The sequence below is a fragment of the Manduca sexta genome, chromosome 28 (assembly GCF_014839805.1).
Source record: "Manduca sexta isolate Smith_Timp_Sample1 chromosome 28, JHU_Msex_v1.0, whole genome shotgun sequence".
In the NCBI taxonomy this organism is placed as follows: domain Eukaryota; kingdom Metazoa; phylum Arthropoda; class Insecta; order Lepidoptera; family Sphingidae; genus Manduca; species Manduca sexta.
Genome location: NC_051142.1, coordinates 7,433,759 through 7,461,561, shown reverse-complemented (window position 1 = coordinate 7,461,561; position 27,803 = coordinate 7,433,759). Strand labels below are relative to the sequence as shown.

General features: G+C 34.2%; 3 protein-coding genes and 1 long non-coding RNA gene across 4 annotated transcripts; 2 read left to right on the top strand and 2 right to left on the bottom strand.

The window, feature by feature from the left end:
- Positions 1 to 419: 419 nt before the first annotated feature.
- LOC115445766 lies at positions 420 to 11,335 on the top strand. Its single transcript, XM_037444704.1, has 16 exons — positions 420 to 668; positions 1,008 to 1,226; positions 1,845 to 2,060; positions 2,534 to 2,674; positions 3,888 to 4,016; positions 4,242 to 4,480; positions 4,898 to 4,985; positions 5,270 to 5,430; positions 6,134 to 6,212; positions 6,494 to 6,631; positions 6,867 to 7,023; positions 8,470 to 8,610; positions 8,816 to 8,972; positions 9,348 to 9,534; positions 9,997 to 10,092; positions 10,131 to 11,335. The coding sequence occupies exons 1-16, from the start codon at positions 445 to 447 to the stop codon at positions 10,945 to 10,947; spliced, it is 3,189 nt and encodes a 1,062-aa protein (XP_037300601.1). The 5' UTR covers positions 420 to 444; the 3' UTR covers positions 10,948 to 11,335.
- A 1,458-nt stretch (positions 11,336 to 12,793) lies between these two features.
- Positions 12,794 to 15,469, bottom strand: LOC115445756. Its single transcript, XR_003938855.2, has 2 exons — positions 15,407 to 15,469; positions 12,794 to 14,758 (listed from the first exon to the last, which is right to left on the bottom strand). It is a non-coding gene; the product is annotated as an uncharacterized LOC115445756 (long non-coding RNA).
- A 1,065-nt stretch (positions 15,470 to 16,534) lies between these two features.
- LOC115445755 (homeobox protein orthopedia) lies at positions 16,535 to 21,367 on the top strand. Its single transcript, XM_030172153.2, is given in 4 exon segments — positions 16,535 to 17,423; positions 20,122 to 20,245; positions 20,340 to 20,478; positions 20,481 to 21,367. Coding segments are annotated over 4 exon segments (1,128 nt in total). The 5' UTR covers positions 16,535 to 17,070; the 3' UTR covers positions 20,993 to 21,367.
- Positions 21,368 to 22,086: 719 nt separating this feature from the next.
- On the bottom strand, positions 22,087 to 26,711 carry LOC115445785 (transcription termination factor 5, mitochondrial). The gene is given in 10 exon segments (XM_030172213.2): positions 22,087 to 22,850; positions 22,853 to 23,004; positions 23,352 to 23,615; positions 23,835 to 23,953; positions 24,396 to 24,527; positions 24,760 to 25,100; positions 25,549 to 25,709; positions 25,958 to 26,067; positions 26,069 to 26,196; positions 26,514 to 26,711. Coding segments are annotated over 10 exon segments (1,644 nt in total). The 5' UTR covers positions 26,680 to 26,711; the 3' UTR covers positions 22,087 to 22,779.
- Between the last annotated feature and the right edge of the window lie 1,092 nt (positions 26,712 to 27,803).

Genomic DNA, 27,803 nt, shown 5'->3' with positions numbered 1-27,803 from the left:
CACAAAATATAGTTTTACATCACGTCTCTGGCTGCATTAATAAAATCCGTTCTCTTATCGAGATGTAAGTTTGTATTGGAGGTAAAATTGAGTTTTTGGCGCATTACGGCATCGGCCCGAAAGTTTCAAAGATAGTCCCGATATATCTAAACATAATAATTACAATTTCTTAAGAGTACTAGGGAATATATACGTTCGAGCTATGTGTGCTAGAATAATTCACTAACAGTATCACTTCAGCCTCGTGTAGACAGATCTGCATGGTTAGAAATGGGAAGTGGAAAATTTCACATCGTAATATGACGCACTACGCACATTTTTCGTGGAAACACGCCCTAATATTAGCTATGAATATGTTATTAATTGAATAACACACTGATCAAATTCGGTAGGTAATTAATGACATTAGCATCTTAAAATCTATGTAGCTACGATACGATAAAAATGATTTCTATCTTAACATACGTACTTACAATGATGAGTTTAAAACAAGAACTAATAATCGCTTTAACAGTGCGAAAGTTTGTGTACCAGAAGGATATCTCGGAGCATTGTCGACGACGTGTTATGCCTTCGGTTTTCCTAGGCAGGCATGTTGTCGATGCCAATTCGCAAATACTACATTTCACTAGACTGGAACTGCCATATAGCTGTTTTATAAGCGTTAGGTATTTACATACATAGTTATATTCATACAGCTATAGCATAATATTATAAGATATCATCAACTTAACCATCTTAATATTATGCAAAAAGGTATAAGGGACAGAAAGGTTACCTACGCTTTCAAGAGTATAGCACAGGTTATTTTATCGGTGTATGTTCTACTTTTACAATAATTATTAGTGTTAGCCGGTTTACAATCGGGTTCATACATAAGACTGATTTTGGAGTCTATGATATTCCAAATGGAAGGGATATTGAAAAAACCGGTTAACCGACTTATGGATCTCTGATCCTAACTAAAACAATTCTAAATCATTATTTAAGTTCTTTTTGTTTTATAGATCAGAATCTGGAACTAATTTAATTTTGGTAATACAAATGGTTTTAAAAGACAGTATTATCTCATCATGTTCTAAAAATGGTAACCAGCTGATGGTGTATGAAATGAGTGAAACTTTTGGTGGATACTGGGGGCCTTTGTCGGACTCTCTAATAATGCGAGATCGTGCCAATGACACAAAGTTTTATACATTGAAAACTACTCAGTCGACTGAACCCAGGTACATGAAAACACGGTATCTATTATGAATAGTTTATTATTTTCAGTACTTATTATCTATTTCTTTTGCAATTGATTTAATTCAGCTGTGTAGATCACATATAGTATTTAGTACGTCTCATTTGATATCTACTGTGAGTTGTGAATGTTCATGGATGACCAAGATCACTTTTCATCGAAGGACTTACTATGCCCTCTTTTACTTTTTAATTTTTTAATTAATAGCGTCCCGACTTTTTCCCTTATCAAGGGTAAACCAATGTGTAAGCTGCACACACTTCGCCAGCTATTTTAGGTTTCATGTGATAGGGAGCGAGCCTATTGGCAATTACTGACCATAATTCCAGGTTCCTTTAGCGCGGTAACCTAGCACGTAGGTACCAAAGCAACATAGCTATAAGATAAAAATATTCTAATTTAAAAAATTATCACCGTAAAGATTAATAATTTTCGTAAGTGGGTACAAGCATATTTAATTAGCTTAGTTGTTTTTCAAAAACCACGTAAGTACAGGTTGGCGTAAAGATGGCGTTAATAGTTTGCAAGAATTCGCACTGTAGGTATTTAAAATATTAAAGTTTTAATCCTCTTCTGATATATACTTACTGATACATTTTAGTTCTGTAGAAACCGAAGAATATGATGAGACCACTGAAACTACTACAGAGACTGTGGATTCCAATGTTACCATCGCACCGGATGATAACGCAAAGTATATAAAAGTGGAATTACCAATAATGAATGTTTCGGGTAAATTTATACCCGGCGAGGTTTCTCGGAAGAATGTTTATGATATTGATGATTCTTTCGACTCTCTGTATGATGTTACACCTCGGTAATTATAATAATATAAAACTAAAAAAATATATCGTACTATAAACTTACCTACTTATTTGAATTATAATTGAAGAATAAAGTATTATTGTAGAAGAACGTGGGTTAAAATTATTGTTCAGTAATAAACATTAAAGTAATGCTTAAATTAAAGTACAGATATTATTATAGGAAAATAGATATACATCACACATACATCACCCCTTTATCTCCGAAGGACTAAGCAGTGGTGCAACTAGGGCACCCAGTTTTTCCCGTGTGTGTTCCTTCACATGATGTGATAGGGAGTGGGCCTATCGCCATATCAGGCACAAATTCTAGACTTCGGGTAAATATTCAGAATAAAAACCCAGTATCACTAGTCGGACCCGCGATTGGAACCCAAGACCTCACGGCGGCAGTCTCTTTATTATACCCTGGCGTAAGTAATTGATTTCTTACGTTTTTGACGTTTCTTCTCATTACTTTTATTAGCCGGGGTATGTCCTACGATACCAGCATCATACCGTTGGTCCAATTCTCCCTAAAAAATACTGATGTACAGCAAAAGGGCGGTGAAGATGATTATAAATATAAAATGAACTACAATTGGAAACCTGTAACTCCAGATGACAGGTATGCCCTACAGTTGTATGTTATTTTTAGAAAATTGGCCCGTGGCGATCTCGACTGTCCACAATTGGTTGATAAAATCCAAATAAATAACCCTGCTAAAATCCCCCCAAAATTAAAATATATTTTGTTTGAGATTATCCAAAATTAATTTCGGTAACATTGTTCCATTAACACATTGGCAAGATAATAATTAATAATTTTCATAGTCTACCCATTCGTAATTGGAATGTTAGTCGGCTAACATGATGGTTGCGCTAAACTCGACCTATTTATATATTATTCATAGCAATAAGGTCGAGTTTCGCGTGTTTATCGTTTTGTCGCTACACGCGGAACTGTCATGTTAGCCGGCTAACATTCCAAGCACGAAAGGGTATTTATATCTATATACAATAAAACTTATTTTAAAAATAAAATTCTGCTACACCTCAATGTTGTGCGGATGTATCACATGTACTCTAATGTTATATTGCGTTATGTAATAATATTATGTTAGGTTTCTAATTTAAATAATTGTTTTCTTTATTTTTTTATAATTTCTGTCTAATCTTGTTATTGTGCATGTCGTGGCCTTGTAATTATAGCAACGTATAAATTAACAATAGCGGCGATAGCCTAGTTGGTTGTGGAACGGACTGCCGTGACGAATGCCTATAGGTTCAAATCCCAAAGGCACACACCTTTGACTTTCTTAAAAAAATATGTATGTTTTCTTTGTGAATTATCGCTTGCTATAACGGTGAAGGAAAACATCGTGAGGAAACCTGCATACCAGAGAAATTCTCTATAGGAATTTTTGAGGGTTTGTGAAGTCTACCAATCCGCTCTAGGCCAGCTTGTTGGACTAAGGCCTAATCCCTCTACCTACTAGAAATAATAAAGGGCTGATATTATTTATATACATATAAATTAAGAATAAGTTTTTAAGTGCAAATAGTATTTATCAATATAAAAGTATGTCATGTTGGTGGTATTTAAATAAATAAATATTTCTATATAATTTCACAATATTATTCACATTGTTACACGGTTTATGTCCTGCAAAATATATAAGATAGGTAAATAATCAATTATTGTGTGTAGGAGTACAATGTTCACTGTTCAAATGAATGCTTCCCGTCTTTTACGCATTGGACGATTTACAGTAAAACAAATATTAAATTTAACACATTGTTTATTTATTTAAATTTGCGGTAATAACAATTTATTACAGGTTATTACTATCAAGTCGATTTGTGAAAAAAAATTCGTATAAACAGAAATACAATGCAAATAATCGTCTTAATTTTAAAACAAAAAAGCCGTTTCTTGCGACATACAGAAGACATTCTTACATAAAGAAGTTAGTTCCTATTATAACATTAAAGTTGTATTTAAACAATATACACATATTAAATAGTATGCCGATGTGTAGGATCAAAAAATATAAAACGTTTATTTTGGAATTTAGATTACATTATCGAATTTACACGTGAGGCAAAATGAAATTTATGTATACTTAATACAAATATATTACACACGTCGGTCGGTACTAGGTGTAATAATAATATTTTGATTATGTTTTCAGACCATTAGCGATAACGCAACATGTTTTGGCTAATTTCACAAAAGGATTTACAATTGGAAATTCGTCATTAGTACATAAGGAAATACCAGGAAATATTTCGTGGGACTTTATTGATGATCTCATGAGATCGTTTCGTAAAACAGCACCGACTAAAAGAGTTACACTAACAACCTTACAAATTTTTAGCAATACGTCCAATTTATTTCAGAATATCTTAGATACAAAGCACATTTCTAGCGGTAAAGTAAATTGATTCTATGGAATACCTACGATTTGTTCCCCTAACTGTTAGCAAATTAACATATTACTTATAAATTATCATTAATTTAGAGGCTTACTTTAATAAAAAGATTCATGCTTAAATATTGAATAAGAAATAAATTTTTCATAGATGATAAGTAGTGATATGGATAATTATAATTAATATTCCACAGGTTATGTATAACCGTACTACGGACTCTTGCTCAAAGTTAAATATTTTTCATTAAATTTAGATTATTTTATATAATGTCACATATAAATTGTTTTGACCTGCTTAAAATTTATATCAGAAATTAAGCAAAAAACATACTTTAACACGAGTCCTTGAATTTATGTACAAAACAAAATACAAATAGTTAAGTATTTGTTATTTACAACATTAATATTTGTTACAGTATATTTGTCACCCAATTTATCCATATATTATAAAGATGTTCCATTGCACGCTTCCGTTACCAGAAAACCAACAATAACTACTGAGAAGTATGTTCTTATTATGATAATAATATTGGTGTTTTGGTAAAACTAGCTACTTTTATTGAAACTTGCGATGGAGCTGAGATTCGGAACACGGACGACAAAAACCGAAGTTTTATCTATGCACAAAAAGTTTTTCGCTAACTAAATATTACAGTATATTTATATCAGGGTTAAATTTAACGTTTATTATCCAACTCCTTTCGCTTCGGTTCCTAAGGAGTGAGGACCGAGCAGCAACAAATTATATAAACTACGTTAATTATTCATATAAATAAAGATTGTTTTAGTTCGTTTCAGGTTATTAAAGCTACAGAAAATGATTTGCTTTCAACAAAATCTACAGTGCCAATAAGAAGGCACACAAATGTTGCGAATGCGGCGCATGCTGATTACAATAACAGTGCAATAAAAACTACTTCATCATGGCATAATATATCTTTTTATGTAGGTAAGTGATCTTTTGATGACATATAATTAAAAAATAAATATAAATGTTTTTAAGTACGACTTATGAGATATTGTTTGGACATGTGGCTGTTCAAAAATTGATAAATATTGAAATAAAACTATTTCTCGGATTTTATTGCGGTTTTTTATATTATGATTTACTCTCGACGTTTCGAAGACTGCAGCCTTCACAGTCACGGGTACGACTGAAGTGTTAGTCATTCGAAAAGTCAAAGTTACAATATCTACCTACTTTTATAGTTATTTATACATATTATAAAACAAAGTCCTCTTTCTGTCCGTCTCTATGTGATCGATTTTATCAAAATATATTTAACGTATTTTTATGAAATTTGATATGGAGATAGTTTAAGATCCCGGGGAAGGCTATAGGCTATTTTCTTTCCCGGGAAAATATATAGCGGGATTTTTATCCCGGAAAACTACTTGACGCGGGCGAAGCCGCGGGCACAAGCTAGTATAAAATTTATTTCTTTTTGCTATTGACGGCCCGATCTACACATAATGAGCTCACTATGTTTTGAAAAGATTGCCAGTCTTCAAGACAGTGTGAGCTCATCTTACGTAAACAGCTAAAAAACATTAACGTAAAAGAAATCATTAGTACTAATAAAGTTAGAAACAACGACATAATGATAATTAACTATAATTTTGAATACCACTAATTACATGATTGGTTTTAGATGGAGATAGTATTATTGTAAAAACTAGCGCTACGACGACCTATGAGAACTCTACGTCTTCCATTTTTATTACAAAAAGGTGAAAATTAGCGAATTACTTACATGAAATATTATTTCAGTATTATTGTCAGTGCAGAGTTTAAACACAGTTTTGTACATTTATACAGTTATATGGCTCCGAAACAGGTGTTATACGCGACTATTATATAATATTAAGTTAATTTAATGGAAAAAAGGTCTTACTAATTAACTTATTATTTTAAACATCGGAAAATATAGAAACATGAATTTGAAGAAACTTATTGAATATAGGTTATTATTACTAATTGTTTATAACGAATAAAATAAACGTTGTTCAAGAGACGAAAACTTGACTGGTTCCCTGGTAGATCGCGAGTCGTGGGACAACGTGGTGCAAGTGGCGCCAGTCATGGCTGGCATTTTGTACCTGAAGGCTAACCAGACTCAGATACAAGACTTTAATGTTACAAGTGGCACGTTAGTTTCACAAACTTAACTTTCATCAATTATAATAAGGTAGTTAAGCTAGTTTATAGAAATCGTCTTTTAATAAAATACAGACATCTTGAATTTATGTTATAAAATTGTATAATGTCTCACATAACACAATCTCTTTAATGAAAAAACCCTACTTTACTATTCAATAATAATATTTCACCTTTTAATGTTCTCTGGTGTGGATCGTGTAAGGTAGCATTAAATTATGTGACAGTAAACGCAAGAAACGGTATATAGAGTCGGTGCCGGTAGAGAATGCGCGCCCTCACAATATCACAACAAAGGGCGACGTAATTACCACGGCTGCAGCCAAATACGACATCGCAGACATGCAGGACTTCGCACAGCTTGTTGAGATACAGGATGACGAGGTATATATAGAAATTTTATTAATTTGAAAAACAGCAGACACCTAACCTGAAAGAAAAAATAATAAATCTTCACGAAGAGCGACCGTAAGGAAAATGGTATTAATAATAATCAAGAAATGTACAGATTGATTGAGCTAACCATAGTTTTTAAGTAATTTTAATTTACTAACACTCATTGTAAGTGGACATCTTGTCATTAATGAGTAAAATAAATAGGGGACCGGCCTATGCTTGATTTTGTACATTATTCTATATGTAATGTTTAATAATACGAAAAAGAAGCACTGCTGCAAAAACTGCATAAAAATTGGTTAAAAAATGAGCGAGCAATTCATATTTAAAATATTGTAATGTACAGAAGTGGGCGCGATGTGGGGATATCACTTCATCTCTTTCTTAAGCACGCGTCGTAATTCCAGATGACGTCACATGTGGGTATTTCGTCTCTTTTCTGTTTCTTGTAAATTACCCTTTCCACTGAAATTCAAAGACTTATAACTTGTTGATTTTCTAATAATTCTTTCTGTGTTATAATTTATATTATGTAAATATTTGATAATAGTAAAGAACAAAAATGAGTCCGGTACCCTATTCTCTAAACCCAATAATTATTTTTGGTGAAAACTTAATTATTTAATGATTAATCTGTGTACATGTTCATAAAAACCAGTAGTTACCTAATATTTTTTGTGATTCATCTGACGGAAGTGGCCAATACCGCCCACGAGCAGATTTGTTGTACCGTTACTTAAAATAATAACCACCGGTACTAATATGTTTGATCTCTTAGTTTTATTTTTATTATATTTAGATGACTGTGTATTACATTCTTAACAGAAAATTTTTTCCATTAATTCATAGTTATAGGAAATGATGGGCTATGGCACGCTGTGCACTGAGATTCAGCATGATTGATAAATACATAATGTCAAGTAGCCAGTGCAGAGAGCTCAATTGAAACCCGACGTCGCGTCGTCAAATTGATGTATTATTTTGTTATTGACTGCCATGTGAAATGTGACGCACGTGATTTAATAATAAAAAAAATAAAAAGCTTGAGGCCTGGAATTTATCGATACATATTTAACACTAACATCCGTTGGAAACACCCGGCCCCGTAATAAAAAGTAGCACGTAGGCCTAAAGATAGGTTCCTAAGCATAATATAGTTTCATGTTAATGAAATGATCAAAGAATTGAAACAATTAAATCACTGATTATGTACATCCAAAATTTCACCTTTTTACATTATAAGTTTTACCTGTGTATGTGACTGTTCATTAAACATAAGCTAGGCGAGTTACTAGTTGAACTCCCACCCAATCTTAATGGATTATGACTAAGACCAATTACGTAAAGATAATGATTACCTATACACCTACGTTTGGTGTAAACTAGAGATGTAGTTTTAACACTACAATTAACTTTTAATGACAATGTTCGTAGCTGCACGGACGCGTTGCTCTACGCTACCTGCGACGCTACGTCGGACCAGCGTTGTTTAATATTTGTGATACCGATACGGCTACACGACATGTGTATTTGTTCAATTCTTCGAGAATTGTTCTTGCTATAAGCAATTTTACGGTTAGAAAATGATTTAATTTTAAAATAAATATTTCAATGGTTGTTACAGCAATTTAATGAGTTATAATAAGATCCACTCTTTGCGACAAAATCATAATGATCAAATTACTTAGAACTGCGTTATCATATTTCAGAAAAATGATATTAAAACAAATGTAGAGCTAACTTTAAAACGTCTCAATAATAATGTTGATAATATTTTTAGATGGATAGTATGACAGTGATAATAACTCCTGCACGTACGGTAATGACAGGTGATGGCCAATGTCCCGCTGACCACCTCGAGTGCCAAGTGTCGGGGGCTCGAGTCTGTATCGATTCTCTGACCGCTTGCGATGGGATACCCAACTGTGGTTCTTATGGTATTGCTTAATAAAGCCTTTCTAATATTGGTTTAACAAAATTGCTTATTAGCTGCATAAATTGCAATGTTACATAATTATAACTGGTATGTTTAATATTATACATAGATTTATTTTTATTAGTGTTGGCCAGTCTATGTTAGAAATGGTGGTAATATGATCACTGGTTGAACTTTCGACCGATGCGACGCAATTTTTAAAATATAAATTGACGTTTAAATATTATTATAATTAAAATATATTAGACCGATAAAAATTTACCGTAACTTTTCCTACTTTCAACTTTGACATAGGCAAAATCATCGTCTGCCAACGATGGAGCCACAATTTAAAAATTGAATTGAATGGAAAATAAAATACTTTATAATTATTTAGAGATATACGACGAGGATCGATTGATGTGCGGTGCTGCTATTGGTCTCCAGCATAACGTCTACCTTGCTGCCTTCGCGTTCCTTGCCGTTCTCCTAACTACGTTGTATGGGGTCCATTATTGGCTAAAAAGATGGGTGCCTAAAGTTTCTGAGGCGTTCTTCTTATATACGAATGGAAGCGAAAATATGTAAGTTATATTATTGTTGTCCTTTTTATTACTAAAACAGATTATTTTCTTTTCTTTACTATACATACATACCTAAATGATTTTCTACACTGTATAATAAAAAGCCTATTAAACATCTATATGTTATGTTAAATCTATATTTAGAAATAAAATGAGGGACCTTTATGCCATCACCATGTTACATGTATAAATTTATCATAGCAATTTAATTTAGAGACTACTATTTTTATTTTTGTGTTTTCGCTTAAAGTAAAAGTAAAAAAATATTATTATATCCTCTCCGCAATTATCGATGAGAAAATATAAATATTTATATTTTTTTTGTATAAAAACCTGTTTAAGAAGTAAAATACATTTGAAGAAGAAAAGGCTTACGGTCTACGGCGATTGGTTTTGTTTTGGGAAATAACTGATAGGTAACGGATGCCAATAAATATGATGACCAAATTTTTATTTTTATAGGTTATATTTGGACACAATTATGCGATCTCCAACAGATGAGGATGATGTATCTAAAATGGCTTATCAAGGAAACATTTTGGATGATGATTTGCTTATGTTCTCAGAAGTGAGTGGAGGAAAAAAAGTCTAAAAAGATTTAAAAGATTTTTTAAATCATTCTTCACGTGTAGTTTGTTTCGAAAGAAGCGAAAGAAACAAGATGCGTACGACAGTATGGCACAAGAAGGTTTGTATGCATCTCTTGAAGAAAACAAGAAGAGATATTCATATGCGGAGTTAGAATTAAGGAAAATGTTAGACGCTGAGAGACTTAAAAGAGATATTGCTGTGCAAACTAGTGATAGTTTAGAAATGAGACAATCCACAAGATTAGGTACAAGTCCCAATAGCACTAAAAGACAATTTCAGGTACCACAAGAAAAAAATATAACTGAGAGCTTACTGGTTTTGAATGAAAATGTTTCACTTCAAGATATAGATAAACTACGTTCTTTAGATGAACTCAACATTTTAAATTTCTTTAACTCGAAAGAGTCTACCAAATCAATGTCCTCTGATACGGTTAAAACTAATTCTCCAGACAGAAGTAGCATAACTTTTGAAGAAAAAGAAATTAACATTCATACTTATGATCAGAAAACTAAAACAGACATTCCTAAAACTTCAACATTAGCAAAAGCTTATGCACACGGGAAGGGTCTACCAGACCGAGGCAAAAAACACTTAAGATTTGAAGAAGAAACTACCACAATACCCCCGAATGATCAAGAAGATGAAAGCGATGAAGAGGTAAGCGAAAATTTGAATCGCCGTCGAAGTGTGGTTTTGGGTGTTGGTAGATCATGGAGAAAAAGGGATTTGGACTCAATAGAGGAGATTGATGAAAGTATTGGAAACCTACATGGAAACTCTATTCGTTTCTGGGGCAAATCCAAAAAGACAAAGAAATAAATTAAAAAGTCGTAAAAAAGTTATTAATGTGTACGTATGGTTTGTTATATAGAAAAACAATAACGTGCATATTAGAGTAAGTATTTAAATTGAAGACGAGCACCGCGTCAGTCCTCGCGTCGCGCCGCTATTTCCTAATTAAGATCAATTGTGCACCGGATAGGACACGTGCCAAAATGTGTCGTGTCTTTTTAACAGCATTCCGTCATCGTGTATGTACACTGCAATCAGGATAAATTGTTTCTTTTATGTATTTCGTTTACACAACGACTTCGGCTTATTCATAAATTTTCACGAAAATTGTTAGCGGAGAACTTACTTATTACAGTTGGAAGATGTGATAGCTATTTGCGTTATAAAGTTAAATAAAGAGTATATAAAAACATAATACATGTGTCTAATTCCTTTGTCTTTATACTTTTTATTCTGTTAACCAGGGAATTATTTATATATACAAAAATGTTTTTTAGTTTCGCGAAATAACTATAAGTAAGTCTATTTGACAATGTACATTGAAAAATTTACAACGTCTAGCAATGAGGTTAAGAAGCAAGCATTATTAGGGGCAATGAATTTTATTTTAGTGTTTTTATGTCAGCTCCAAAAAAGATAGATGTAAAAGTGTCAGGCTAGAAGCGGGAGCTGGGAGTCGGTGCGCGAGGTCATATCAATTGAAGTCAATTAAAGCAATTGAGTTCAATTGAGCGGGCGGCAGATTCTGCGTCGCCTGCCGTCGCCAGAGAGATTTTATGTGAAGCGCCTTCGCGACCGCACGTCACATGACTGACTCATTTTACTTGTACCTACCTATGTTGCTATGAAATATTTAAATAAGCCATCCATTATATACTGTAAATACATTAAAACAGCTATACTCTAAGTGTGTTCCGCGGAACCCTAGGGTTCCGTGATACCTCTGTCGGGGTTCCGCAAGAATTTAGAAAAAAAAATCAAAACACCTCTCTCTGGTCGCTCCGCGGCCGCGCGGAGACAAGACGCTATGAACGTTATTTATTTATTTATTTGTATTTGTAGAAACATGTGTTACAATAGCTGGTACAATATCTTATAAGTTTCGTATCAACAATTTTATACTTGTACAACCCGTTCGCTCTAAGTTTGCCGGTCTGTGGAATGCGCGTACTCTCCCTCACGTGACAACAAAACTTATAATGTGTCATAGTTTTACCCAAATATGCACGTACACAATTTTTATTGTTACAATTAAATAAAAAATATTTTTATATTATATTTTGCTGACGCTACTTTTCGAACATCATACCTATCGCCAGCGCCAAACTTAAAACGAGCGGGTAGTACTTACACTTGTGAGCGCGCGTATAAAAACAATTGTTTTATTGTAGGGTTCCATCAAGTATTTTGCTTCCCAAAAGGGTTGCGTCATTTAAAAAGTTTGAGAACCACTGCATTAAAATAAACAATATTATTCATAAATAAGTATGTTTTGTGCTTATATACTTTGTTATTCAACTTTTAAGAAGTTAATAAAATTATTTATACTTAGTATATATGTTTAGGAACATTGCACAATTGAATCACATACAAATACACTTACGCCTCTTATCCCCGAAGTGTTAGACGGAGGCGCGACTAGTGTGTATTCTGTCCCATGATGTGACCTATCACATCATGGGACAGAATATCATGATAATATGCCGATGCCGATGAATAATATGGATCATTATCGCCATATCGTGCACAAATTCATTAATTTAGTCACTCATTCGAATTAGTTCATAAAGTTCTCTCGCATTTGCTGTTCGGGTTAAGAGCAAAATAACAAAGTATGGGAAAATTAAACAAACAAAAATATTATGATAATAAATTTGTCTACAACGAATTTTAGCGCATCAAATATTGTTGTATTATATAACATGAATGAATGCGGTCTGTAATTCGTCCTAATGGTAATTAGATTTTATATTAATTACGAAAGAGAAGCCGACAGGAAGTTATACGGACCCTCCCCGCCACTGATATTCTGATATCTGAAATTACGGCAAATGGTGAAAAACATCTGTAGGAGATTCGAGCACATTATTTTAATTAATTAAATCTAAATTAGTACATTTTTAATGAATTAATGTGGTAATACAACCTTCTCTTAGTGCCCATCAGCACGGTAAGATTGTTTCTTGTTATCATATTGTATTTGTAATATACTAAACAATTCTAAAACAACAGGAACTTTACATAGACTGCTATATAGCATGATGCATATCATTTCTAAAATTGATAAATGCAAAACTATAACACTCTAAATTAAATGTCATGTAATGAACAAACGACTCTAGAAAACAGCGGCGAAGGGCGAAATTTTTCGTAAAGGTAACCCGAGGTAAAAAAATGCCTTAGTTAACTATCGCAGCCAATTTAACAGATAACATAAACCTAGACAAAGGTAAATAAATTTAATAATGGCGAAGGGAAGGCAGTAGGTGTCGGGTTGTATGGACACTTCGCCACTGGTAGAAAGGTATCTCGGTTCCGGCGCCAGGTATAGCGATGTTGAAGTAATAGCCATGGGGTGGATAGCATTAGCCACGAGATACCTACCTTTAGGGATCACGCTAGTGGTATTTTTATGCTTAAGGTAAGTTACTTAGAGAAGAAAATCTACATACTAATATTATAAAGAGGTTTATGAATTTGTTTGTAAGTTTGTAGAGGCTAATCTCTAGAACTATTAAACCGATTTTCAAAATTCTTTCACTAATAGGAAGCTACATTATTTTTATCCCGTGAAAATATTTATTTATTTATTTAAGGACCTCCAACGATTCATACACGAAATATAATAAAAACAATGTTGTAGCATTTTTAGGTACAATTAACAGTGTGACGTGCTTCTTCAATTATAGAAGACCACAGCATGCAAATTTATATATTGGTACAGCGGCAACAAATTAATATTTGTTATTAATATGATTTAGACATATAAGAATTTATTAAAGTTACAGTAATTTGATACAATATTTTTTTTGGAAAGAATTTAAAACAGACAGAACATAATACGAAGTGACAAAACATAACAACATCTTATGTTCAACACGTGGTGGTGCGGTGGTGTATAAAGCGGGATAGAAAAAAACAAACACGAGCGAAGCCGCAAGCCAAAGCTAGTACCTACTTAATACAGTATAGGGTGTCTTGCCCAAGTTGACTCCAAGAGAAGGCTGATGTACAAAGAGATTGATGTGCTCATGAAAGTATAGTATGTATTGTCTATAAAGAAAAACTGTTAGCAATGAATAAATTATTTAATCAATTTCTAAAAACAAGCAAAAAGTAGAGGAGAATCTTATCCTCTATTTTTTGGCAAATAACTTACATAATAAAACTTTTAATTAAATTACACTGATATAATATTTTTTAATGAAACAAATTGAATTTCCACCCAAGGAAAACAACTTTCCGAGAAACCAAAGAAGATAACAGTTTTTTCATTACATACATAAGTTTCAGGAACCACCAGGGCGGACACTTCTATTACTGCGTCGCACTAGTTTAAGATTTACGGAATGATTTATCAGTGGTATCCCACCATGTATAGGCTTAGCCCTTTTTTCTTATAAAGGTAGGCAGATATGCAAGGTGCATTTAATACATCTATGGTTCTCGAACCTCATTTTCTTTACACATGCGGAAAGGTCCCAACCTGTCATCATTTCCTATCTAGAGTGCAGGCAGCTTATGACTCTATCTACGATCAAACGAAGACCTCCCCAGATTGGTAGAACAGTCTAACCTAAACATTCTTCCATAATGTCAGGTTAGCTCTGTGCACGACCTGTGGAATGGGGGCTATTGGATTATTCCATCACGGTTTCACCTGTTTGTCATAAGAGGTGACTTATAACAACCAGGGAGGGAGACTTAATTACCTATATTTAAGATAGCAGTATATCTGGTCCTACCAGACTTGATAAACTTCAGTACCAAATCATCGTTCTGCCGCAGACATTATTATTAGAGTAAGAAGGACATAAAACCACATTGTATAGAGACGGGTGGAGAAAATTCTGATACATTTACTATTCTCTGTTGAATTTTAAAATGATACGAAAACAAGTCCTGTGCACTCAAATGGCGTATAATACTTGATACTTGTACGATGTAAGATAATAAGGAAAACAGAAAGATACATTTATTGTTGGCGTATTACTGGAAAGGTAATAATGAGTTACTGATAGCTTTTGAGATACATATACCGATAATAAACAGCTCTATATAAAATGTCTTAAAAATAAATCGATTTCTACATTATAAATGCTCTTACGACTGCAACATGAAATTAAATTATCACGTTAAATAAATTAATTGCAAATAAATAATATTTAAGCGATTAGACCGCATCTAGCGAAGTGCATATCCTATCAAACCTATTCAAATCTCAGTTTGCACCATAAATTCAAGCCAAATAATAATGTTTCCTTACCGTATCTACAAGATATTATTACGTTATTTTAACCTTAGACGTTATACTAAATAGTGTCGGCATACAGGGGTGGGTTGTGCTGCTGTGATATGAACCACGGCTAGACGCAGTATATGCCTATGTAGGTGGTAACGGTTCCGATAGTCACGAAATATCCACTCACACGCACAAGCAACACTCACGGAAACACAACGATGCGCACACATTGACTCAGCTCCTTTTTTGGTATTTCACATCATCACTAGAGTAGAAACTTTACTATTACATTATCAAACTTGCAGCGTGTGTTAAATCATTTAAATCGAACTTAAATAACGTTACGCGCACAAAAATGGAGTATGGTCGCGTCCGTGACCCACTTTAACGTTGCCACAAAGTGCAAATGCTACGAGAAGTGCATCAGCGAGTGCAATTCGTGCTGTCTGAAAGTCACCAATAAGCCCAATGAAGCAGATATCCCACTGGCGAGCGCCAGCACCAACCTAAATAGACTCTGATCATCTAAATTGACTTCAATTAAATAACAACCGAAATTGTTGAAATGCGCCATTACTCCCTCGACGTTAATCTAAGTGCCGATAGTCGTGGCGAATGTTTTATTAATAATCCCTGGCAATAATAGTTAATAAATAATTAAGTGATCGGCGCGTCGCTGATCGCAGGCAGTGCGCGTGCGTCGTTCTGTGTTGGCGCGCTGCTGCCTCCAGCCTCTGCTCACTTCGTTGTCTTCGACAATCATATTTCGATTTGTGTTAGATATTATTCAAGTATGTCGTGTGTCTCATCATAAACGTGTAGACTGTAGATTAATCATTTTAAGATTATATCAGTGAATCTGATGATTGGGCAGTTTAAGTGTCTAGGCTATTATAACTACAAGCAAGTAGTAAAAAAAAAAATAATTTTCATTTACATTTTTATTTTTACTCAACTTTCCCACGACTATAAATCATAGAAAAGATACATGAGTGATGTTGATACGGATTTACAATAAAGCGTTATGGACTTTCGAAATAATGATGTGGGTGTTCGAGCCCTTCTATATTAAAGACCAAACAAAATATCGCGTAACTTTGTGGGAATCCCGCATGGTGCATAAACGACGATGATGCGCAGCGGCCGCACCGACCCGCAGCTCGGCCGCCAGGGAACAAAGGCGCGAGGGGACGCAAGCACGGCCGGGGGAGTGGCTCACTCCGCTTGTTATTGGCTCCCCAACACAGCTACATCAAAGTCATAAGCGCCCGCACAGTTTGTTACAATATCTCTCCACCGGCCGACTCGTACAGACGAAATTGGCTCTCCACGCTGCGATTCTCGGTGTCAGACGCACCAATCATTGGCTCGAAACGTACACCAAGAGTTGTATTATGGTAATATAAATTGACCAACTGGAGAGCAAATTTGGTTAGTTCGTTAAAGTTGATTAAAGCCATTTAACCGGGACGAAGTCGAGGATACGAACGGCGCGAGCGTTCGTCGATCCCGAGGGCTCCGCTAAATTAAGTAAATTGTTTAATATTGAAGTTAATAAATCGGTTGCGAGCCGGGCTCGTCGGGCCCAAGCGTGCATCCAGCGCAGCGGCAGCGACACCTCCGAGACGGAGCCAAGCGAAGTAGGCGCGGAGGTAGCGGGCCCGCACCCGCCGCCCGCCGACGGCTACATGTACGTGTGCGGGGACAGCTCGGCCGGGCCCGGGGCTCGCTACGAGTGTGCCTTCGAGGCTGGCGCTGGCGCTATGGACCAGCCTACCTTCGACGAGCACATGTTCGGCGAGTTCGGCAAGGAGAGGCACGTGCAAGTGGTGGTGGGTGCTGTCGGTGAGCTGCAATACCGCGACGAGTTGCCCGTGTTCTCCGCTAACGGCGAGCAGAAGCGCAAGGACGAACCGCTGATGCTGCAGCCAGTGGAGTCAGCGCCCGCCACACACACCCAACCACCCCCGCCGCCTACAACAACCAAAAAAAGCGACAAGAAGAAAAATGACAACAACGGAATCAAGAAAAAGAAAACGCGGTATGTTGCTTATTTTTCAGTCTAACTTTATCGCATTTAGTTGGTATGAATTTAACAACTAGTGACATAATGGATATGATGCACGATTAACAATCTCGCTAGGGCAGCCGGTTTGTAGCCCGCACACAAATTTGAAAATTCCGTGAATATTCGTTTCTGTTGTCGATACTGTGAGTCCGAAAGTTAACAAAAAGGGATCAAAACTATGTGCGTGAATATTTGGTAAAGGCTACGAGATGTATTGTCTTGCGTAGCGATATGCTACGCAGTGCGGTGTACGTTTTTCTTCGTAGCGCTGTGTCGTAACTCGTAGACATTTTAGACTAAGATTTTTTTCTTATAATTTTTGGGCGATGTATCATGTAAAGCACTATCATGTATAAAGTAAGCATTTAAAATCTATCAGTGACGAAGGACTCGTATATCCCGATTTCTGCCGGCTTTCCTTTCGTAATTTATGTAAAAGTTTATCATCAGAACGATTTGCGGACCAGATATATGCTTATTAGTACCTATATGTTGTTCCGTGTTTTCGGAAAACTTCACCCTTCGCCACTCAAATCTATTTATTATTAATTAATCTTCTTTTACATAAGAAAAATATATTTACGCGGCTTCCGCATAATATATAATATAAACTTCTACATCTTCTCTGCAGAAAAATAGACGTGTTTATTACACAACCTTTCGTTTAACAAACTTATTATGCGTATTAGGAAAATATAAAAACAAAATCCTTCACCTGCTTGACGGACGATGGTATAGTTAAGTTCCTCGTTGATCACGTAACATGCTGCCACATTTCAAAATAAGAAAAACGAATTTAATACAATTTAAAAATCATTGTACAGTTTATATAACTAAATTACCGACACGTGACCAGCCCTAGAGCGTGCCGCCACAGGTGTTCGATGTGACACCCCTCACTGGAGTATACGAATGAGATCATCGCGTATGAACCCCAATTTATTGTTTGCATAACTAATACGATGATACTTTTGAATTTCATATGCGATAGCATATGGTGAAAGGTTGATAAAACACGAGAGTAGGTACTGTGTAATTTGAATTTATTATAATAATGGGAATACAGACTGTTTACTAATAATGATTGAAGCAATAATACCAAAGGTTTAATTACGTCAACTTATATTTATCTAAAAATCTGTGTGAATAGGAATTTCTTATGTTTACGTGAAAGTTAGACATTGAAATAAAATTATTTTCAGATTTTATCGCGGTTTTTTATATTTTGTTTTTCTCCCGACGTTTCGAAGACTGCAGCCTTCATGGTCACGGAGCTGACTGAGGTATTGGTCGTCCGAAAAGTAAAAATTACAATGTCTACCTATATTTTACAGCACCGTGACTATAACAGCTATAATGTCTTCGAAACGTCGGGAGAAAATCATAATATTAAAAACCGCGACAAAATCCGAAAATAGTTTTATTTCGATGAATAAGATTTTTTTTCAGTTATGATTTATTTTATTTTATAAACTCTATAATGTGTGTTTCCTTGTTATATACGATTATCGGATGAAATAATAATGCCACCACTTTGAAATAAAATAAGGTTACCTCGTGTAATGCGGGATATCCGAGGAAGAAAGAAAGTAGCTAAACGAAAATAAAGTTTTTCTTGCGAACCCTCATGTCTTGAATATAACAATGAATGAGAGTGAAGACATTCCATCTCCCTTTTCATTCTAGTAATATAGTTTCTTCCGTAATAATTACCCGTATGGCCCCGGGGAGTCAATTGGCTTATCGCGCCATCTCTAGCCACCGACCGGGGGATCTATCCGACTTAATGATGTGAATGTTTCATGCATTGTGCCGCGACACCATTTTAAAGTGATCTTAATCATGAAACATAAATAAAGTAAACGGAAATGGTTACTTGGGTACGATCTCAGCTTAGTGTGCCTATGATGCTGAAGCAGGCATGTTTGGTTTAATCATAAATAATCGTATTCAGGGAAGGAAAAAATAGTTGTAAACATGCTTTTTGACATGTTGGTATTGCTAATGAATTCGGTGTATTTATTTACGAATCAGAAGGACTCCAACGCTATATTTTGAAGGTGCATGTTATTTACTACCATTTTCTTGTAAACTAACTTTTGAATTCGTAAATTAAATAAAAAAGTAGCTGACAATTAGTCTAGTACCTAAGTAACAAAAATCAGAATTCTATCCAAAATTCACAAATCATTGGTATATCTAAAACTTTATACTTTTAAGTACGTAAATGTACACGCTTTATGCAATGAAAAATAACACCGTACAGCATTTATGTGAGTCGTAAATATAAATTGTTTGTAGATACAAAATAACGATAGTGTTGAAACAATTAAAATGCCGCCACTATAAAGCGGGTTCAATTGGCACGCAATTAGGAGTGGTCGTTCGCGACGGGGGTGAATTTAGTTTCACGGTCAATCAATTCCAACGCGTGCTTCAACCATATTGCACGCGTCTGATCACAGATGGTGGATGCCCCTATGAATGGGAATTCGTAATTCAGAATGTTAAGTACACAAGTATTAGGGAAATTAACTTAGGTGTTATTTATAATTATAATTTTAATTTATTGATGCAAAGCCATTACGATTTTGAAGCTGGACAATTAATCATTAATATTGTACATAAATTGTTATAATTTTTTTTAATAGCCTTTTTGTTCTAATTTCAGAACGACTTTCACGGCTTACCAACTTGAAGAATTAGAGAGAGCATTCGAAAGGGCGCCTTATCCTGATGTCTTCGCGAGGGAAGAACTTGCTCTTAAACTTAATCTCTCCGAATCACGGGTTCAAGTGAGTGTATTATATTTCATTTGAATATGTGCATTGAAATTAGGTTTTTTATAATCATTTATTGTTACATGCTCAAAAATAAATATTGTTGCAGGTGTGGTTCCAAAATAGAAGAGCTAAATGGCGTAAACGTGAACCGCCTCGGAAGACCGGTTATATAGGTTCCAGTTCTCCAAGTTCCACTACTTTAGGCGGAGGTTTCTCGGCAATCGGCAGCAATCTACCAACATTCCCCAGAACGGCCTGCCCGCACCAGCGGACTCGTGGTCTTATCAACACTCGTACGAATTGTCATCTCATCATCTCCTATCGTCCAGCAGCGGAGGCTACCCAAGTTTCAACGCGCAGCCTGCAGCCTATTCTTATACTACGGTCTTAAACGGTCATGATGGACAGATGTTTGCACCGCGACACTCTTACGAGTATGGAGAAGGGAGTCCGCCGCCGATCGGAGTGCGAGATTACCCCATGATGGGCGCACACTCACCGCAGATGGAGGCTCACGCGCACGACGACAAACTAGAGTACCGCACACATGACCACGAAGACAAATACACTGCATGTGCACTTCAAGAGGAGCCGCCACGCTACGCACCGCCGCCAGAAGATTACGAGAAGTGTGGCATGGTACCGCACGACAAACACTATGAGATGGACCGACATTCTGATCTCACGCAACCAGTCGTTGTTAAGATGGAGCCCAGTCCGAGTCAGGCATACACTACTCTGCCCCCTTTTTTGAATTGAAATACTCTTTTTCGAAATTATCTTAGGTGATAAGAGTAATTTCGAAAAGGAGTATTTAACCTCGAACAAGCTATATGCTATTATTATTAACTACTGTTGTTCCTGTAGTTGAGAATGGAGCCAAAGACTATTTTCGATATATTTGTCTTAAGAAAATTTAACAAACAGTTGTGTGTACCTACTCTGTAGACGGTAGTGTTTAAATCAAAATAATATTGTATGATAGCGCTAAGTAATTTTAAGAAGTTGTCATTTTATTAAATTAATTAGTTTTTAAAAATTACGCAATAATTTGTAAATATTCAATACTTATTTACACGTAAGTAAGTAGTAAGTATGTTAGAGTAGAGAATTTAATACAGAACAAACAAGAAATGAATTTGCTTCTAGTGCATTCCTTGTGCCTTATGAATTGTATTAGTGCCTGTTGTTGATAATTACTGATTATATTATTGTGCTAATAGAATAAAGTTTTTATAAGAAATATAATATTGTAAGTGGGTAAGCTTGAGTAGGTAAGTATAGAGTTGTATAACTTTTAGACGAAATGTTGCGATCTGATTTATTTACTCACGGTATTAGATATTATGTGTCAGAGTTTTATAGTAGAGTAAGAACGTGAATTGTTGTGCCAAAAACATACGAATATGAACTGTATAGTCCATTAGAACTAGTAACTAATGTTAGAACCACGTCTGCGCGTACCTACTCGTGGTTTGGTGCTCGCAAAATCGCATTTTATATTTAAAAATTTCTTATTACCGCTCTCAAAATTCAATAATTTAAATATTAGGTAATGTTTCCTTACAATGCAGGTATAAGTATTCTCACTAGTATTTCATTGACATTGTAACAAAATATAAATATGTACTTTAAAATGTTTCTCGATCTCTTTGTAAACTGTATTTCACTTAAAAATATTTTATCCAAAGATGGGACCAACATTATATTCCAAGTTTAATAGCCGAAGTGTATTTTTATAGCATTCCGGCTTATAATTTGTTTACATAAGTTAAGTAAAATATTAATTAAAAAGGCAATAAGGCGTTATTTTACATTTTTTTATTATTAAGGAAGAGAACAAAAATATACAAAAAGTGCTTATTTGCGTTATTTATTTTCAACACCAAAACATTATTGTTTGTATAGAATCTATTAAATTTAAAAATATTTAATTAAGCAACGATGGAGATACGTCAAAATAAAACAATGAATTACATGTATTGACCCATGCGGCTCGCTAGGCGCTGGACGCCACGCGTGTTCCGCACTCGCTTAGCGACTCCGCACGCTCAGCGGCGGATTACGCTAGGCGTATAAAAATATATAGTTTTAAAACATTTGCGTCACATAAACAATACATACTGGAGTCTGCAGCGATTATTTTTATTTAGTTTTGAATTAGCAACTGCGTAACCAATACATAATTTTCGAAAGACAGGCTATTTACCTAAGAAAATCTTAATCTTCTGACTTGCGCATAAATTAATAAAATTTAATTGTAGCAAATGGTGATCTTTTGAAAAGCCTTCAAAACTTATCTAAAATGCATTCCAGTGATTACTCACTTAATTCTAATAAATCTATTTATTTATTAATTTATAAATTCATAATATTTTACAAAATGTACACATGTTTTTCGAATCAGAATCAATCGAAATCAAATCGAATTCGAATCAGTTCCTCACTTGTCTCCTCGCCCACGCTGATACATTTACAAATTTAAAACTACATAGCGCAAAGGGGAAAATTCGACGAGATAAAAATATAACTTTTTCATATAATGTTCAGTTCACAGAGGCGTCAATTTTAACGCCATCGATGAGCGCCCACACTCCATCGCCGCTGAAATGGTACTTTTCTCCATCTCGTATAGAACCAAGCTCAGTATTTGGTCGTCGGTGAGCGCCGTATATCTGAGGTTGTTGTAGTTTGCGTCCAACTTGTCTTCAGCGTTATGGTTGCCTTCACGCATTTCTATGAATATGTTTATGTACCGTTGAACCTCGTTCCTAAAAATTGCATACAAAATAATATTTCCAATATTCATGTGCAACAAATAGATTAAGATGAAATATGTAATGTTCAATTAAAATTTGAGACCGGCACCAAATATAAATTCATAATATATACGTATATGAAGATAAAACAGTTTCTGGTTTGTAGGGTTTTTGAATTCGGTTTTATTTTTATTATGTCATCTAAATTAATATGACTCACATAAAAAAAAAAGAAAAGAAATAATATAGGTACAGAACATATGACTACCTTTATTACCTTACGATTTTTTTTTAGACTAAAAATTAAAATCTATCTGAACACTTATTATAATATAGCTACATAAGACAAAGATACTCACACAGGATACAAGAGTAACTGACAGTTGTTAAAAATGACTTCACAACCGAAATTCCTTTTCAAAAACTCAATGTTTTCGTGTATAACATTCAGCGCGCTGTGGAGCCAGTATTTGTGTCTTTTCAATTGATTCAACACAGTTTTCACTGTCTGGGATTCACTCACGTCTTCCTTAGGATCTTTATTATCACTTATCTCTAGAGATGTGCTTATTAATATCGCTATATCTCGGCCGCAAACTTTATTCCCAAAACTGCTAATATAGCTACAAAATACGTTAAAATACACTTATTTACCAATAAATATGTGTAAGAAATTAGAGTTATAATTCTTTTACAGTAGCTTATAAAGAAGTGATAATGTAACGAATCTCAATCATAAGGTATGGTATATTATGAAGCTTACGAAAGAAATGGTGAAGTAGGTATCCAGAGATATACTATCATCTCTTATATTGTGTAGAAATAATGACTAGAATACTTACTTGTTAAAAACTTTATTCGACGCGACTAGATGATTTAGACTGTAGCACTGCTTTTTGACTGCTTGCATTTTTGTTAGTCTGTTCATCATTTTCTTCTTGTGAATGACCATACACAATACCTGCAATGGAATATTATTTATAATCTAAACAAAATCGCATCGAGCATTCTGTGCATATTTGTAGGTAAGGTATTTAAGTACTTATATTATATGTAAATTCAAACTTGACAAACTTAACTTTGCCATTCGATCCCTAGACACGGTTATTGCAACAACCGGAAATAATAAGTTTGTAATAGTAAATTCGCTTTTTATTTTGTTATTAGAGTACATATTTACGATTTCAGATTTTTTCCTTACACATGCTGTAAGACATTGTTTCTTGCCAATTTTCATATTTCTAGGACAATGGATAGTACCTCATATGTTTTGATTTCCTTGTAAAATTGCAAAATATACAACATAAATGGTCATCTTACTTACAAGTTCGATTTAGACGAAAGCAATACTAAAGGAGACCGTAAGATAATAGTATGTAATATACCATTGATCTTGTACATACCCTGGGATTTGTTGCTAATACTTGGTATTCTTTTAAGTTGCTTAGTTCTTCAAGCCGTTCCTTGACTGTTTTTGGCTGCATGCAATATACTCTCAGACATCTTTTTTGAGCTTCAAAAGGTATTCTGTACTCCTAAAATAAAGAAATAAAAATATTAAGGTGAAACATAGAACATACATTGTAGTCCAGGCCCATTTAGAAGTGTTTAGGAATAAAAAAACTTAATTTTAGTTTTTTGACATGGGAATCTAATTAGTAATACCACGGTTCGCAGCCCAAATACCAGTGAACCAATGCCAGATCACTCAACCAATAAGATGAGTTTTCATTATGAAATAATTTTCATTAATAAAAAAATATTCACCTCTAACAAATCACGTATTTGTAAAAGTGCATTATAATTGTTCTTTAAGATAGCTGGTTCCAACTTTATAACATCTCTTATATCCATGCCAGCAAGTGACTCCACATTATCAAGAATCAGTCTTGTGTTTACTGGATCAGATGAGATGACGAAACCATTTCTTCTGATTCCATTGAGATCAAACTTTATTTCATTCTGAGCTATATTCAGTGCTTCTTGTATGTCAGACATGGGTTTGTGCCTCAATGGCAAATAATTACGACAATACTTTACGAATTCTTCACTTGTTATTGTCAATCTCCATTTCAGGTATTTTTCTAGGACACTCATGCGAACTTTTACTGAAACAAAATAAATTTATGAGACCCATTCTAGTTAAATTATTGTACAATATTTTTTATAGTAGGTATGAATACCCCCTGTATGAGCAAGTATTTATAGTAATATTTTTTATATTTTTTTATTATGATTAATATTGATGTGGATTGGGATTAAAACAAGTAAGAGGGATTGAAAATAATGTTTTAAATAAATATACCATAGTCAGGGAAGCAATAAAAGTAAAAAAAGTAATATTGTTTGTAATATATTATTTGTATCAAACTGAAAAAACAATATAGAGCCAACTGTAAAAGCAAAAGAAATGGTGAACATTTTTCCTTTTCCAGTAATGTGTTAAAGGCTTGTAACAAATTTGAAAAAGGGTGTTGGTGGAGTAGCTTCATAATCAAGCTTGTCACTATTAAAGGAGATTTGGGAAAAGTATAAGTGATTTGTTACATTAATTACCTATATTTGTGTGAACATCTACAAATTTTTCCAGAGTTTTAAAGCCATCTGGCAAATCTTGGAAACAATCCAGAAGAGCTTGTTCTAATTGTATGTCCGACCTCATCAAACCAGCCTTTTTTAACTGAGCTATGGTTTTTGACTTCACAAGGGTGTGGTACCTAAAATAAAATCTTCTATAGAATAAGGTCTTATTTTTATGCCATAATATCTGTCATTATATTTTTTCACCTGAAGTTCACATTGTAGGATGTAATTTGTAAATTGCAAATAAAAAGGTTCAGATCATATCTTATTAAAAATATAATAAAAACAAAACCACATGGAGAAGTCAGATTTTAGATTAGCATTACATCCTATCATATATTAGTGTAGTAGTATAATCTATTCATGCCTGTAATAAACTTACTTGATAATATTTTTGGGTTCTATTTTAATGAAGCCACATTCCTTGAGTATCTCTCCATAGTTGTCCATAGTGATGGGATTCATAGTAAAGACATGTACATTCTGACATGCCGTCCAATGCAGTGATGTTGAATTTTTGCAATATTTGTAATGTGCATTGTATTTGGTCTTCACTCAGCTTCTCAATATTTGGTTGTTTTAATTTTATCCTCTCCAGGCGGTATTTGGATATGGATTCACCTAAATTCAAATAGATGGAGGGAATTAGTTATTCTACTCACCAAAGCTATTTACTGTTTCAGTAGTTATTTTTTAATACTAAATGGTACGTAAGGCTAATTGTATTGTCATATTACTGAATATCAAATATATTTTTAACATATCACAGAATACCTAATGTCCTGAAGTTTGAATAAACATTTTTAATATATTTACTCAGTATTTGAAATGAAATTAGTAAGTAATACTTAATATAAAGTGTCAAAGTCTGCGTGGTCACAATATTAACGTCCTCATATTACAGACCTTTTGAATAAGAAATATTTTGGTACATTTACCTGTAGCGCTCCGATACAAGTCTAGAAAAGGTACACCATGATAAAACCTTCGAGATGCTGATTTTTGTAAATAAATGTGGTTTCCACTTAAACGCAGTAATGTTATTATATTCAATCCCATTTTATTTGTTTTTTTTTTGGAACTAAATAAAATAAACAATAACATAACCTAGCCATGATATTGTGGGCAAAAAAATATACTATAGTGCTGTACTTACTTATAAAGATCGAACGAATCAATTAGTAATTCATGATCGTGTCTGATGCTCCTGTATTTTTTTTTTCTTTATGAATGAAGCATTTTGAGCCATAAAGCGGGGTTTGGATTAGCAAGAAAATTTGCAGAAGATATCTTCCGCAAACCATTTTTAACATGGAAACAGTCACGGCAAGCTAACTTCCATAAATAGTGAAGCTTGCAAGACTTGCAGCGAATGGCATATGTATAAAATTATTGACATACTACCAATAGTGTAAATGTGTCCCAAATTTCTTTAGAAATGTATAGCTGCCAAAACGGCTAATCAAAGTTTAAGGGCTTTAAAAGAAGAAAAGATTTACAGTTGTTCCTAATAATTTATTCACATTTATCTGGAGTTTGTTATTAAAATTTCGACTTTAAAATTACACTAACTATTTCAGCTGTTTCAAAATTTCGTAAACCTAATGAGTGGACCCGTTAAAGCGTTTTGTTTTCAACCGCCGACGGAAAAAGGCGGGTTTTATAAATTTAAGGTGTGTAGCTGTGTATTTGTATATGTGCCTACAGCATCGTAGCTCGCAAACGAATAGACCGATGATGTGATGATGATTTAATAAGATTTTGTTTGAGGTCTAATGTCATCGGGATGGTTTTAAGTTATAATTTATGAAGATCTTTTAGGGATTTTAAGGTTATAGCTCATTTCCTACTTTTACCAGTCCGATTAACTTGAAATTTGGTCTAAGTATTACTTCGTTGATGATGATATTATTTATTATGATAATATTACTTCGTTGACTACAACCCATAGCAACCTTGTACCGATGCTGCGGCATCATGTAGTGTGCGGGATATTCAACTTCTCAGTCACTTACAGTAGACATAGTGTCTTAGGGATAATAAAAATGGTTTCAATGATTAGGTATTAGATAGATTATGATTTAAGCCCCTCGTGGAGAAAATAATAAATTAAACAGTTAAAAATAAAAATTAATTTAAATAATGCTTGACACAAAAACCCTCTAAAAGCAAACAATAAAATATGTTTGTTTGCCTTTTACATTTATTATTACTACCTAGTAATATTT

Bases quoted from the DNA above. Each gene is read 5' to 3' on its own strand.
- LOC115445766 (XM_037444704.1), top strand. From the start codon at position 445: ATGATTTCTATCTTAACATACGTACTTACAATGATGAGTTTAAAACAA. The intron at 4,481-4,897 runs GTAAAGTAAATT...TATTTGTTACAG, and splicing joins TACAAAGCACATTTCTAGCG to TATATTTGTCACCCAATTTA. The intron at 5,431-6,133 runs GTAAGTGATCTT...GATTGGTTTTAG, and splicing joins TAATATATCTTTTTATGTAG to ATGGAGATAGTATTATTGTA.